We start from the raw sequence: 16248 nt of genomic DNA, 5'->3' as shown, positions 1-16248 counted from the left end.
TACATAAACCTTAGCCAAATACATTTAAACTCAGATTTTCAAAATTCCTGACATTTAATTACAGTAAAAATTCTCTGTCTTAGGTCAGTTAGGATCACCACTTTATTTTAAGAATGTGAAATGTCAGAATAATAGTAGAGAGAGTGATTTATTTCAGCTTTTATTTTTTCATCACATTCCCAGTGGGTCAAACGTTTACATACACTCAATTAGTATTTGGTAGCATTGCCTTTAAATTCTTTAACTTGGGTCAAACATTTTGGGTAGCCTTCCACAAGCTTTGCACAATAATTTGGGTGAATTTTGGCCCGTTCCTCCTGACAGAGCTGGTGTAACTGAGTCAGGTTTGTAGGCCTCCTTGCTCGCACATGTTTTTTCAGTTGTGCTGACAAATTTTCTATAGGATTGAGGTCAGGGCTTTGTGATGGCCACTCCAATACCTTGACTTTGTTGTCCTTATGCCATTTTGCCACAACTTTGGAAGTATGCTTGGGGTCATTGTCCATTTGGAAGACCCATTTGCGACCAAGCTTTAACTGATGTCTTGAGATGTTGCTTCAATATATCCACATAATTTTCCTGTCTCATGATTCCATCTATTTTGTGAAGTGCACCAGCCCCTCTTGCAGCAAAGCACCCCCACAACATGATGCTGTCACCCACGTGCGTCACGGTTGGGATGGTGTTCTTCAGCTTGCAAGCCTCCCCATTTTTCCTCCAAACATAACAATGGTCATTATGGCCAAACAGTTCTATTTTTGTTTCATCAGACCAGAGGACATTTCGCCAAAAAGTACGATCTTTGTCCCCATGTGCAGTTGCAAACCGTAGTCTGGCATTTTTATGGCAGTTTTGGAGCAGTGGCTTCTTCATTGCTGAGCGGCCTTTCAGGTTATGTTGATATAGGACTCATTTTACTGTGGATATAAATACTTTTGTACCTGTTTACTCCAGCATCTTCACAAGGTCCTTTGCTGTTGTTCTGGGATTGATTTGCACTTTTCGCACCAAAGTACGTTCATCTCTAGGAAACAGAACGCGTCTCCTTCCTGAGCGGTATGACGGCTGCGTGGTCCCATGGTGTTTATACTTGCGCACTATTGTTTGTACAGATGAACGTGGTACCTTCAGGCGTTTGGAAATTGCTCCCAAGGATGAACCAGACTTGTGGAGGTCTACAATTGTTTTCTGAGGTCTTGGCTGATTTCTTTTCATTTTACCATGATGTCAAGCAAAAGAGGCACTGAGTTTGAAGGTAGGCCTTGAAATACATCCACAGGTACACCTACAATTGACTCAAATTATGTCAATTAGCCTATCAGAAGCTTCAAAAGCCATGACATACTTTTCTGGAATGTTCCAAGCTGTTTAAAGGCAGTCAACTTAGTGTATGTGAACTTCTGACCCACTGGAATTGTGATACAGTGAATTAATTATAAGTGAAATAATCTGTCTGTAAACAATAGTTGGAAAAATTACCTATGTCAAAGTAGCTGAAAAAGCATGCACAAAGTAGATGTCCTAAACGACTTGCCAAAACTATAGTTTGTTAACAAGAAATTTGTGAAGTGGTTGAAAAATGAGTTTTAATGACTCCAACCTAAGTGTATGTAAACTTCCAACTTCAACTGTATTTGTATTTTGAGGCGCTATGCCTTTTTAGGGCTTCTAAGCTCCTACTCCTCCCCTAACGCACCAAAAATATGTGGATTATGTCATTGTAAATGAATTGGAAAAAGACTGACACTTAAATACTGTGGCCAGTTTGTAATACCTTGTGAATTAAATTAAATCATACCACAGCATTATTGAATGCTTGTTTTTGATTGGTTAGAATGTACATTAAAACAAGATATCGGGACAGTTGGAAAAGACATTGGGACACCTTGCAATCATGACGCAATAAGCACCTTCACATGAGGGCCGGACTTGCTTCAAAGTCACAGAAAGCTAAAACAACAACCACACAAACCAAAATTGGATACATTGTTAATGCAGGTCCAACAAGGAAAAAACGTAGCTAGCTAACTAGCATTCATTTATTTTTGCAGATACTTTTTTTTGGAGCATCTGATGACCTAACATGGTGAGTGATGAACATGAATTTCTCTGGTCCCGACTGTCGCTTATGAAAATATCAACCAAAAAAGTATTTATACTGGTAAATTAGTGCTTTCATATTATTTTCTTATGCAAATGTGGAATAAGCACGATTTATAAAAAAAAAATGTCAAATACATTTTTACTTTTATTTAACGATAAACGCCTCTGTTCTGTAAATTATCTTTAAAAAATTAACTCTGCAAAGGGACTGGGCTCCACCTCATCCTGCAGCGTTGTCCATTATTCCAAGGTAATGCACAGAATGTTGCCGTTTATCCCTTATGTAAAGCGGCTGGGGGGGGCTCTACGTGAGAAGAGTGGGTCCATCGAAAGACTGAAGTGAGATGCATGGAGGCACCACCAGCTATCGAAGTCATTCCAAAGGGTAGGTTTAACAAAGCAAATTAAATGTTACCATACTTTATAAGTCTCATATCAATGATACTATTTATTAGGCCTTTATAGCATTTGCAAAGTCATCAACAGCTTCCATTTCAACTGAATACAGACAATACATATAGGCCTAGAGTTTCAAGCTTTGGTTGATTTCAAATGTTATCTTCAAGTAAATCATTAAAATGTTGGATTCACATCTCCATCTCAACCAACAATGTAAGTTTAGTCCTTAAATGTAGTCCAATTCTTTAACTTAGATTTTGGTTGAGATGGAGACAGGAATCTAACATCAATGATTAATTTGTAGACAAACTTGATATTGAATTGTGTTTGGTTGTCATGACAACCAATTACCAACATTTGAAGGAGATTCATCTTCTGCTTGGATAGTTCCATCTGTGCCACTGACTTAGTCTGGCTTAAATTCCATCTAGTCTACAAATTAATAATTGATATGTTGGATTTCCTTTAAAATGTTGATATTTGGTTGCGTTGTCAACCAAACAGAAATCAATATTCAGTTAATCTACAAATTAATAATTGATGTTGGAGTCACATAAAAAGTTAAGGCTAACAAACTAATGTAACAGTATTTATTCAACATTAAAATGAGTAACACATTCATGGCCACATTTTGAGTTAAGCCTACAGTAACTTCTTATGTAATCATAATCAAGATAGCATGCAGGTCGCTGGTCTGTGGAGATCTTCACAACTGCTATAATAATATGCGCAGAATCTCAAAGAGCTTGGATCACTTGCATTATGTACTTTTAATGCAATCTCAACTGCAATTCAGATCATTTGGTTGTGCTATGAGATGAAGCACAGTGATAACATGTATTCCCATTTTAACTCTGTTGTGCTATTAAATGGTTGAAAGCCTAGTGATAACACAATGGGATTTCAACAAACTTCTGACAGTCTTTTTGAGTGGATGAATAAAGGTTGAAATCTCATTGAACAACGTCTCAACCAAATATTACCCAAATGTCCATGTTGAAATGATGTGCCCAGTTATCCTCATTGTGATCTCTGGGGAATGTGATGTGAATTAAGTATGTCTCTCCCAAATCTCCACTGTCATCTCTTTAATGCGTGTACAGTATTCAGCCTGATGGTAAATTGTGTTCAGGTGTGCCAAGGTTAGTGGACCCTGGTGAGAGGGGATCATCGTTCAGTCATCGCCCTGCCGTCATGCTTTGTCAACACAGAGATTACCACAACTGCTATTTTCACTCCTTCAGTTCCCCCCACGCTATCTGACAGACATTCACTCCATAATGTTTCAACAGAACAATGGAGATAAAGCCCGGGAAGGCACTCAGGGACTGCACTTTCTAAAGAAAGAGCTCTTCTAATGGTGTAAACACAACCACTCTGGGCTCACACTCCAGTGCCCTAAACTTCTGAATCTATCAGGAGTTTACTCTAGCTACAACTAATAGAACACAAACAATTGTGGGAGTATCCAATTCATGAAATAATACAGCTAGCAGAACATTCAAATATAGCATAATTATTGCCATGTATCTGAAGACACAAGTAGATTAGGGACTGTTGGCTAATGTTACTGAAATTCTATTAAAACGACAGACTGATTAACTTCTCAACACACATCTTCATTAGCACATACTTGTCAAGTCAAACTATAATGCCAGATGCTCAGCAGTAGCAATGTTATAACATTGAACATATCATCTTAATACAGTATTAACTAATGAAAGAAAGGCATTACATTATTCCAAGACCAAATGCCAAGGATAGCTCCGTCATCTTCCCTGTGAGACATCACCATACACATGCTCATAAAGCAATATGACATCCTCTATACTCTCATGTCCATATTTCCTAAGAGCTGAAATGGGTGAGGCTATAAAATGTCCTGATACCTTAAATGCTGTATAAAACATGTCTATCAGTGACAGGGATTATCTTCAAACAGCTATGAGATGCCAAGGATAAACAAGTATAAAACACACACCTATCCAGGAGTCAGATTCAGGTGCACCTTAACTGTCCACTTGTCGGTGAGGAACCTGCTGGAGTGAAAGAGAGATAGAGGAAGAGGTAGATAGATTGACCACTCACCTGCTTTCAGAAGATGGACATTTAGCTCCTCACCACTCTCATCAGGCTGCCTCCAGTACACAGCTGTGTTCCATCCAGCTGGGAACATCCACAGAGTTTAAAAGAAGTGAGGAGAGGACTGGAGAAAGACTGAGGGGTGGTGGTGGTTGTTGTGGTGATGGTGGTGGGAGGGGAGGGGGGGTGGACATCCAAACAGAGGAGCACTTCTCATCCACTTCCAGCAGGATTAACGGTACTGTAATAATGGGAGTCCCAGAAAACAGCCGAATCCTCGCCTAGGGCATCCAATGGATTTCAAAAGGAGCAGGGGGAAAGAGAATACTTGAATGAGAGGAGCAGAGAAAGTGTAAGCCCCTGCCGAAGCTCTGGAAGGAACTTTACTAAAAGAGGCAGGTGCAAACTTTACCGGGGATAGTGTTCAACTTAATCAGAAATCAGTGTTTGGGGAAAGGGGAAAGTGGGGAGGGGGACTTTGAGAGTGCAGAAAGAGGGAGAGAGAGTGTGTAGAAAGTGAGGGAGAGAGCAAATAAGAGATCCTGGAAATGAGGGAGGAAATACTACACAAGCAAAGGCAAAATATTGAAACTAGACCTTATTTCCCTCCAGGCATGGAAGGCAAAACGGTTTAAACAAATAGGATTGACATAAATGTCAGCCCCTTGGATTGGGCCCTGATTCCCCCCCCCCATCAGCTCTGTCTATGTATGGCTAAAGCTTTCTACCGGAGTGACTCAGACTCAGCCAAAGCAGCCCAGTCTCACTCGGTTATTTTATGGACACAAAGAGAGAGAAAAACACACATACTAAAACCTTGCTTTTTCAAGACCTTGGGTAGTTTGAGTTACAGAATTAACATGAGTCACTTAGGACACACTGTGTGCTTCTCTTTAATTAGGGACAGCCTCATTTACAGGGACACACAGCGCACCTCATTTCCATAGATCCTGGAGAGATTAGGCATAAGGGAAATCGTAGGTGGATCCATGCTGATAGGGTCTGGGAAGGAGAGGGGAGTCACTTGGGTCTTTGTTGTAAGGGGGACAGTGGAGGTAACTGGAGAGGTGGGAGCAGGATGTGTGAAAGGCTGCAGGACTGAGGGTCGACCCGGGGCTCCCATTGACCAGTGTAGGGGCTCTCTGTGGAGGATTCTTTTACACCTCCCATGCCTTGTTGTGTAAAAAGCACATACTCTTAACCAACCTGTGAAAGAGAGCGACACACAAAAGGGGACAAAAAACAACATGATCCCAGTGGGCCTGCCGGGACCGGGATCCTCCTGTGCTAACGGTCAGTGTTTTGGGAAATGTCGAGGACAAGGAGAAGTGGGAGATATTGAGATGGGGACGATAGGCCGGATTTTCACTTGAACCCTTTCTCTCTCGCATGGACTCACTCACACTCATCTGCCCAAACAAAATTCTTTCGACAACAAGGACATGATAGTGAGAGGATAATGGTCGCTCCCTCTCCATTTAGCTCACTGGGAATGGGGACAGTGTTGTATAATCAAATTGGTTGTTACATACTGAGCTCAGCTGAGGTGACACTGCATATTTGCCCCATGTAAGGTGTGCACACATCTATGCCGAAATGGAGGACAGGATGACATAGATATTTCCAGGAACATAGTCTTCCTAAGGAGGTTGAACTATGACTAAATGGTCTGATTGTCGTTTCAATTGTAAAAAAGTTGAGAAAATAAAAGTCATGGTTGAAACGGACTGATCCATTTACCTCAATAAGTAAAAAAGCATTACATCAACCGTTTATGTGGGACCACAGTGACAGGTGAGAACAGAGTCGGGCGTATCAAACATCAGAAGTTCTGAAGAGCCCATCAAGCTTGACCAACCCTCCAAAAAAAATAATCCTGGAATGGATTCTGGGTGAGCTCAGCACAACAGTCACCCAATCCCCAGAGGGGGCCACTCCATATCAACACTCTAACCTCCCCCTATGCCCAGCAGTTGGCCTTGCCCTCCTCTCCTCTTCTTTCCTCCACAATGTAGAACCTCCTTGTGGTAACCCAAATCCACCTTCCCAAAAGACTCCTTCTCCTGGGCACACAATGGGCTCCGTTCAGCCCAACCTGCCCTTGGTCCAGCTCCATAATGCAATGGGGGAGATCAGGATACCGCCTGCCCGGCCAGGTCTTAGATACGGGACAAGGGCGTGAAGAGGTAACGCAACAACTCACCCCCCACCACCTCCCAACCTCTGCGTGACCCTGCATTAGCGGGGCAGCCTCGTTTTCACAGCCTGGTAACCCTATCACCAGCCTGTTTGTCTCCAGAATCCTAGACTTCCCTCTGTGGAGGAACTGGAACTGGTGGGCCTGGTGCTCCAGTCAGAGAAGGCCCAGGCCAAGGAGACCTCAGCTCAAACCTCTGCCTGGTGACAGAGCTTCTGCTGGGGCTGGAAGTTGGGATTTAGAGCCGGCCGGCTGAATTGGCTGAGGGAGGTTGCAATGGCATCAGCCAAATGTGTCTCATGTGGTTCACAGTCACACCATGGCTGGAGGATGGGGAGTGAGGGGAGGTGGAGCTTTCAGCACCTCCAGGCTGGGTGACACCAATTAAGCCTGATTATTTTGCAGCCAAGTTGTTGCAGTGATCCAGGCGGTTGTGGGACTGGCTCCAGTTGGAAGACTTGAGCTCCGTGGTGGTGACTGCAGTAGTTGGCTTTTTCAGGTCTCCCACAAAACAGGTCAGGAAAGCAACTTCCTATCAGTCAAAACTATAAATTATGAAATGTATGACCTAAAGCCAGTGGATCATAATCAAAAACCACCCAGACTATTTGCATTGCCCCCCTCCTTTTACACCGCTGCTACTCTCTGTTGTTATCATCTATGCACTTTAATATCTCTACCTACATGTACATATTACTTCAACCAACCAGTGCCCCCGCACATTGACTCTGTACCGATACCCCTCTGTTAATAGTTTTGCTATTGTTATTTTACTGCTGCTCTTTAATTACTTGTTACTTTTATTTCTTACTTTTATTTCTTATTCATATTTTTATTTAAACTGCATTGTTGGTTAAGGGCTCGTAAGTAAGCATTTCACTGTAAGGTCTAAACCTGTTGTATTCGGCGCATGTGACTAATACAATTTGATAGGTCTTGCAGACACGGCATAGTTAGAAAGACACCAGCCAACTAGAGTGCAGACATCATTTGCATCAGGAACCAGACAACTCAATTTACAAAGGTGAGAGGCCAACGAGAATGCACCTGAGGAAGGATTCCCATTTCGATAGAAGTGAATAAGGTATGACGTGACATGAATCATGTCTGTGAATATCCTCAGATGCCACAGAGTTGTCAAGTCACATCCAGACCTGTATAACCTCTATCCCACTAAATGTGGACCTATTTGGGATATGAGAAGCACCTCTGAGTCTAATCTGAAGTCCCTAATGGGTCTTGAGTTCCAGTTGACACCCTTCACCGGAATAGTGTTGCACTGAGTTGCCTTGAGAAGGGGTCTTGTGGTGGTGGACATAGCTATACCACTCATAGGCTCCGGATTAAATACATTTTGGTGGGAAATGAAGGAGGGGAGTAGAGAGGGGAATCCCCAGAAACCCAACACCTGTCACCTATGGAATGGAAACATAGCTGCAGCTAAGCTTAAACATGAATGCCGGAGAGAGAGAACCTAGGTTTGTGGAATGGACCTGACGTGCCTACCTTACCGAGCCCACAAGGCTACTGCAGCCTATGAAATGGAGCTGCATTGGCTGGACTGTATGCAGGCAGATTTACAAAATTGTCAGTGGAAGTGCTTACATCGTATCGTCTGAGAATTCTAGATTGGAAAGCAGCCGTGGTCATCCCCCTCTTCAAAGAGGGAGACACTCTAGACCCAAACGGTTACAGACCTATAATCCATCCTGCCCTGCCTTTATAAAGTCTTCAAAAGCCAAGTTAAACAGATCACCGACCGTTTTGAATCCCACCGTACCTTATCCGCTCTGCAATCCAGATTCCGAGCTGGTCACGAGTGCACCTCAGCCACGCTCAAGGTCCAAAACGATATCTTAACCGCCATTGATAAAAGACAGTACTGTGCAGCCATCTTCATCGACCTGACCAAGGCTTTCGGCTCTGTCAATCACCACATTCTTATCGGCAGACTCAACAGCTTTGGATTCTCTATTGACTGCCTAGGCTGGTTCACCAACTACTTCTCAGATAGAGTTCAGTGTGTCAAATCGGAGGGCCTGTTGTACAGACCTCTGGCAGTCTCTATGGGGGTGCCACAGGGTTCAATTCTCGGGCAGACTCTTCTCTGTATACAGTGCCTTGCGAAAGTATTCGGCCCCCTTGAACTTTGCAACCTTTTGCCACATTTCAGGCTTCAAACATAAAGATATAAAACTGTATTTTTTTGTGAAGAATCAACAACAAGTGGGACACAATCATGAAGTGGAACAACATTTATTGGATATTTTAAATTTTTTAACAAATCAAAAACTGAAAAATTGGGCGTGCAAAATTATTCAGCCCCCTTAAGTTAATACTTTGTAGCGCCACCTTTTGCTGCGATTACAGCTGTAAGTCGCTTGGGGTATGTCTCTATCAGTTTTGCACATCGAGAGACTGAAATTTTTTCACATTCCTCCTTGCAAAACAGCTCGAGCTCAGTGAGGTTGGATGGAGAGCATTTGTGAACAGCAGTTTTCAGTTCTTTCCACAGATTCTTGATTGGATTCAGGTCTGGACTTTGACTTGGCCATTCTAACACCTGGATATGTTTATTTTTGAACCATTCCATTGTAGATTTTGCTTTATGTTTTGGATCAATGTCTTGTTGGAAGACAAATCTCCGTCCCAGTCTCAGGTCTTTTGCAGACTCCATCAGGTTTTCTTCCAGAATGGTCCTGTATTTGGCTCCATCCATCTTCCCATCAATTTTAACCATCTTCCCTGTCCCTGCTGAAGAAAAGCAGGCCCAAACCATGATGCTGCCACCACCATGTTTGACAGTGGGGATGGTGTGTTCAGCTGTGTTGCTTTTACGCCAAACATAACGTTTTGCATTGTTGCCAAAAAGTTCAATTTTGGTTTCATCTGACCAGAGCACCTTCTTCAACATGTTTGGTGTGTCTCCCAGGTGGCTTGTGACAAACTTTAAACAACACTTTTTATGGATATCTTTAAGAAATGGCTTTCTTCTTGCCACTCTTCCATAAAGGCCCGATTTGTGCAATATATGACTGATTGTTGTCCTATGGACAGAGTCTCCCACCTCAGCTGTAGATCTCTGCAGTTCATCCAGAGTGATCATGGGCCTCTTGGCTGCATCTCTGATCAGTCTTCTCCTTGTATGAGCTGAAAGTTTAGAGGGACGGCCAGGTCTTGGTAGATTTGCAGTGGTCTGATACTCCTTCCATTTCAATATTTTCGCTTGCACAGTGCTCCTTGGGATGTTTAAAGCTTGGGAAATATTTTTGTATCCAAATCCGGCTTTAAACTTCTTCACAACAGTATCTCGGACCTGCCTGGTGTGTTCCTTGTTCTTCATGATGCTCTCTGCGCTTTTGACGGACCTCTGAGACTATCACAGTGCAGGTGCATTTATACGGAGACTTGATTACACACAGGTGGATTGTATTTATCATCATTAGTCGTTTAGGTCAACATTGGATCATTCAGAGATCCTCACTGAACTTCTGGAGAGAGTTTGCTGCACTGAAAGTAAAGGGGCTGAATAATTTTGCACGCCCAATTTTTCAGTTTTTGATTTGTTAAAAAAGTTTGAAATATCCAATAAATGTCATTCCACTTCATGATTGTGTCCCACTTGTTGTTGATTCTTCACAAAAAAATACAGTTTTATATCTTTATGTTTGAAGCCTGAAATGTGGCAAAAGGTCGCAAAGTTCAAGGGGGCCGAATACTTTCGCAAGACACTGTACATCAATGATGTCACTCTTGCTGTGACTCTTTGATCAATCTCTATGCAGACGACACCATTCTGTATACTTCCGTCCCTTCTTTGGACACTGTGTTAACAAACCTCCAAACGAGCTTCAATACCATACAAACACTCCTTCAGTGGCCTCCAACTGCTCTTAAATGCTAGTAAAACTAAATGCATGCTCTTCAACCGATCGCTGCCCGCACCCGCCCGTCAGACTAGCATCTCTACTCTGGACGGTTCTGACTTGGATTATGTGGACAACTACAAATACCTAGGTGTCTGGCTAGCCTGTAAACTCTCCTTCCAGACTCACATTAAAGCATCTCCAATCCAAAATTAAATCTAGAATCTAGAATTTCGCAACAAAGCCTCCTTCATTCATGCTGCCAAACATACCCTCGTAAAACTGACCATCCTACCGATCCTCCATGTCATTTATAAAACCAACCAATTGGATGCCGTCTATCACAGTGCCATCCATTTTGTCACCAAAGCCCCATATACTACCCACCGCTGCGACCTGTACGCTCTCGTTGGCTGGTCCTCACTACATATTCGTCGCCAAACCCACTGGCTCCAGGTCGTCTAAAAGTCTTTGCTAGGTAAAGCTCTGCCTTATCTCAGCTCATTGGTCACCATAGCAACACCCACCCGTAGCACACGCTCCAGCAGGTATATTTCACCTGTCATCCCCAAAGCCAAAACCTTCTTTGACCGCCTTTCTTTCAAGTTCTCTGCTGCCAATGACTGGAACGAATTGCAAAAATTACTGAAGTTGGAGACATATCTCCATCACTAACTTTAAGCATCAGCTGTCAGAGCAGCTTACCGATCGCTGCAGCTGTACACAGCCCATCTGTAAATAGCCCATCCAACCACCTACATCATCCCCATATTTGTTTTTCTGCTCTTTTGCACACCAGTATTTATACATCCTCATCTGCACATCTATCACTGCAGTGTTAATTGCTAAATTGTAATTACTTTGCCACTATGGCCTATTTATTGCCTTACCTCCTTAATTTGCATACACTGTATACAGATCTTCTATTGTGTTATTGACTGTACGTTTGTTTATCCCATGTTCAACTCTGTGTTGTTTGTGTCGCACTGCTTTGCTTTATCTTGGCCAGGTCGCAATTGTAAATGAGAACTTGTTCTCAACTGGCCTGCCTGGTTAAATAAAGGGGAAATAAAAAACAACATTAAAACAGCCATGTGACGATATGGTCCTACGCCTCTATGTTAGTATACTGTTCATATGAAAAAGTAAAAGAAAAATGCAATGCTTTATTCCTTAGTCCAATATTTACTTAGAAATAATATAAAACAAACAATTATATAACAATTTCCTTCTGGTTTCTTTGGCATTCATTGATACAAAGACCACTACAACAATTTGGTGGAATGTTACCAACTATATTGAATTCCTTGAAGTACATAGATTAAGTTGCAGAAAATATCCATTGTTATCCCGTAATTCCGTTATACAAGAAGTTCTAGGTAAATACGATCTGAAATAGGTCTGTAAAATAAAGCATTGCCAATATAAGAGAAAACCATAAAACACCACCATAATAAAGCAAAACGTTCTCATAAAACCAAAAGTATCTAAAACATTTATTTACAGATATCAAGGCAGATGGTAAAAGGTTGTAGACAGAAGTAAATTACAGTGCTACAAATAGTCAGATTTAACAGTCTGCAGGAAAACATTGGTAAATAAATTATGTGTGCATTCAATTTGATTTTAGCCAAAGACAAAATAACATTTAAAAAAATGTACTGGAGGCATTGAAGCTTTCAGAAAAAAATCTTAATCACTAAACAATAGTTATCGATCTGATCATCCTCCAATAACTTCATGTAACATCAGATAAACACATACTATAGTATACACTTTTAGTGTAGGTACCTCTAATTTGTTAAAAGTGCATGCAATCCCAAATATTAAATGGCCCACTTTTAAAAAATCCATGGTCCCAGCCCACATACCATATATTACACACTTTACCATTACCAATCATGCAAACACAACATTAAAGGATCAAGAAGCACCTGAGATTCACCTAAAATAATTCCCAAAGGACAAAAGTCATCCAGTTATTTAAACAAAGCCTAGCTGTGACAGTCACGTTCATTCAGCTTTTGCAAACATACTTTTCTTACATTTTTCCACATAATATGTAATGTAAAAAACATCAGAGGAATTTAGATTAAAAAGGGAAAATGTAATTGGTAGAGTAATTGGTAAATAAACCCAGTATGTGGTTCACCTTGGTTTACGGATTTCTCCCATCTATAAGAGTAGATGTAAACTGATGCAAACAAACACTGAGTGAAATTATCCATAGGACTGGGGAACAACCAGATGTGATTTCCCATTGGTCATTTCTCACATCTATCTGCCAATTGCAGAAGGTCTCTGAATCTGAAGACACCTATTGGACAACATGCACCAATGGGAGAGCACAAATTCCAGGGGTGTATCATTGACCCAGGGTCGACTAAAACAATGGACACTGGTTCCAGTGGAGGTGTGAGACGGGGAGAGAGGACGAGAGAGGGAGCGATAGAGAGAGGTGAGGAAGGCCACAGCCTGTTGGGTGAACCAATTGAAATCCAAGCACAGAGGAAGTGACCGTGACACAGCGGCCGGTGTGTGGTTACCCAGCGAGGTTGGGCTGGGGTTCTCCTTCCAACACCCACTCCCCCTCACATCCCATCCCCACTCCCCTCAGCAAGGGGGTAGAGAGCTGCTCCATTCATGAGGAAACAGACAGCAAGACGACCTGAAGCAACCTGAGTGCAGTGCACCTCCCCTCCTCCCCTTTCCGCCAGGTCACCTGTGTGAGTTGAGGTCAGTGATGTTCCGTGTGGTCTCTGTGTGTCACAAGCTCTATCATCCTCAAAGCTCAATGGAGCGTCTCTCAGTGCACCACCCTCTAATTCTGACTCAGAGGTTATCTCAGGACATCTGAAGCACGTGGTTCAAGACTGAGTGGGAGAGAGGGGGACTATGCTATTGGGTTAACATTACTTAAAAACCATAAATATTTCTGATAAAAGACTCTTCTGTGCTCTCTTTTGACAGACCAAGCGCAATCGCAAATCGCAGTGCGGTGCTTCGCACCTAGCCATAAATTGAGCCCTCAGTGTGATAGTGTGCATGTAGCATACATGAGAGTCGTGTGTGTGTGTGTACAGTAAGAGGCTTTGCTAATAAACATCTTTACAATCAACGTAATTTAGGAAACAGAATAAAACAATAAAATTAAAAAAAAGAGACTGCATAGAAAGTTGGTGCCAGAAGCTGGTCAGTCTGTAATTAAGCCCTGAGTCCTCCACACACACACACACACACACACAACTTCTTAGGAGTCGGAGGAGGTGGATGAGATGGTGCGGCTCTTGGTTTTGGGCACCACCAGGATCTCATCCCCGTCTTGGATCATGTACGAGTGGAGTGCCCGGCTGCTGTACTTCATCTCTTCAGGTCCCAGCGCGGAGCCCAGCTCGCGGGCGATGTAGTACAGTCGCATGCCATTGGCTGGCAGCCCCACCAGCGCCCTGAGCTCCTTCTTGAGCTCCCCAACAGTCTGCTCCAGCCGCAGGCTCAGCGCCTCCGTCCGCTCGCCCCAGCGCACCTCCAGGGTGGCCGTGCAGGGCGGACGCAGGTCCACCTCTGCCAACGGGGCAAGCTGCCCGTACTTGGACACCAGGACGTGGTACCTTTTGAGATAGGACAGGATGGATGGGAGGTTGGGATTGGTCATTTGTTCAAGAATAGTGGTGATTGGTCAGTCTTGTACATACAGTAACTTCGGAAAGTATTCAGACACCTTGACTTTTCCACATTTTGGTACGTTACAACTTTATACTAAAATTGATAAAATAAATAAAAGAATCCTCAGCAATCTACATGCAATACTCCATAATGACAAAGTGAAACATTTATTTTGAAATGTTTGCACATTAATAAAAATAAATAAAACAGAAATACCTTATTTACATAAGTATTCAGACCCTTTGCTATGAGACTCGAAATTGAGCTCAGGTTCATCTTGTTTCCATTAATCATCCTTGAGATGTTTCTACAACTTCATCGGAGTCCACCTGTGGTAAATTCAATTGATTGAGGTGACCAAGACCCTGATGGTCACTCTGACAGAGCTCTAGATTTCCTTTGTGGAGATGGGAGAACCTTCGGGAAGGAAACCATCTCTGCACACCAATCAGGTCATTATGGTACAGTGGCCAGACGGAAGCCACTCCTCAGTAAAATGCAAATGACGGCCTGCTTGAAGTTTGCCAAAAGGCACCTAAAGACTCTCAGACCATGAGAAACAAGATTCCCTGGTCTGATGAATCCAAGATTGAACTCTTTGGCCTGAATGCCAAGCATCACATCTGGTGGAAACTTGGCACCATCCTTACAGTGAAACACGGTGGTGGCAGCATCATGCTGCTGGGATGTTTTTTAGCGGCAGGGACTGGGAGACTAGTCAGGACTAAGGCAAAGATGAACGGAGCAAAGTAGAGAGATACTTGATGAAAACATGTTCCAGAGACTCTCAGGACCTCAGACTGGGGCGAAGGTTCACCTGTCAAAAGGACAACAACCCTAAGCACACAGCCAAGACAATGCAAGAGTGGCTTCGGGACAAGTCTCTGAATGTCCTTGAGTGGTCCAGCCAGAGCCCGGACTTAAACCAGATCGAACATCATGAAAATAGCTGTGCAGCAACGCTCCCAGTCCAACTGACAGAGCTTGAAATTATCTGCAGAGAAGAATGGGAGAAACTCCCCAAGTACAGGTGTGCCAAGCTTGTAGCGTCATACCCAAGAGGACTCGGGGCTGTAATCACTGCCAAAGGTGCTTCAACAAAGTACTGAGTAAAGGGTCTGAAGACTTATGGAAATGTGATATCCGTTTATTTTTAATAGATTTGCAAACATTTCTGAAAACATAATACCTCATAATGTCAAAGTGGAATTATGTGTAAGCCAATGACACAATCTCAATTGAATCCATTTTAAATTCAGGCTGTGACACAACAAAATGTGGAGAAGGTCCAGGGGTGTGAAAACTTTCCAAATGCCTTCAGAAAGTATTCACACCCCTGGACCTTCTCCACATGTTGTTGTGTTAGTCTGAATTTAAAATGGATTCAATTGAGATTGTGTAATTGGCTTACACATAATACCTCATAATGTCAAAGTGGAATTATGTTTTTAGAAATGTGTATAAATTCATTCAAAATGAAAAGCTGAAATGTCTTGAGTCAAAGTATTCAACCCTTTGTTATGGCAAGCTTAAATAAGTTCAAGAGTAAAAATGTGCTTAACAAGTCACATAATAAGTTGCATTGACTCACTCTGTTGCAATAAGTTTTTAAGATGATTTTTTAATGTCCGTCTCTAGCTGCTGGCTACTTTCAGTCTGCTACTCTGTGGCAATATACACCGCTGTCCTGGTCCAAACACCACAAAGCAAGCTAGAAAACTATGCCCAAACTGTGGTAAGACCGAAGAACTGGTGGCCTGTGACATTTGTGATGTGTTTGTTCACATAAAGTATGGAGATATCCAACCCATGTCATATAATGAAGCTGTAAAGTCTCAAAGTAACATTTAGCTTGTTTGCAATGTATGCTGTTTAAACACGGAGCCAAACATTGGGATGCTGGACACAAGCAGGGATGATGAGTGCAATCTAGATGAG

The 16248-nt window shown here is 42.5% G+C and overlaps 1 protein-coding gene across 1 annotated transcript in view; it reads right to left on the bottom strand.

Annotated features, from left to right (window-relative positions):
* Nucleotides 1-16248, bottom strand: part of LOC139419186 (alpha-tectorin-like) — a 77718-nt gene that overhangs the window by 42024 nt on the left and 19446 nt on the right. Inside the window, exons 9-10 of the mRNA XM_071169181.1 lie at nucleotides 13901-14255; nucleotides 6976-7104 (exon numbers count right to left, since the gene is read on the bottom strand). Coding sequence (XP_071025282.1) covers nucleotides 6976-7104; nucleotides 13901-14255 — 484 coding nt within the window. The remainder of the gene's footprint in view (nucleotides 1-6975; nucleotides 7105-13900; nucleotides 14256-16248) is intronic.

The sequence above is a fragment of the Oncorhynchus clarkii genome, chromosome 10, assembly GCF_045791955.1.
Source record: "Oncorhynchus clarkii lewisi isolate Uvic-CL-2024 chromosome 10, UVic_Ocla_1.0, whole genome shotgun sequence".
Lineage (NCBI taxonomy): Eukaryota > Metazoa > Chordata > Actinopteri > Salmoniformes > Salmonidae > Oncorhynchus > Oncorhynchus clarkii.
The sequence above is the reverse complement of the archived record's forward strand: the minus strand, read 5'-3'. Positions and strand labels throughout refer to the sequence as shown.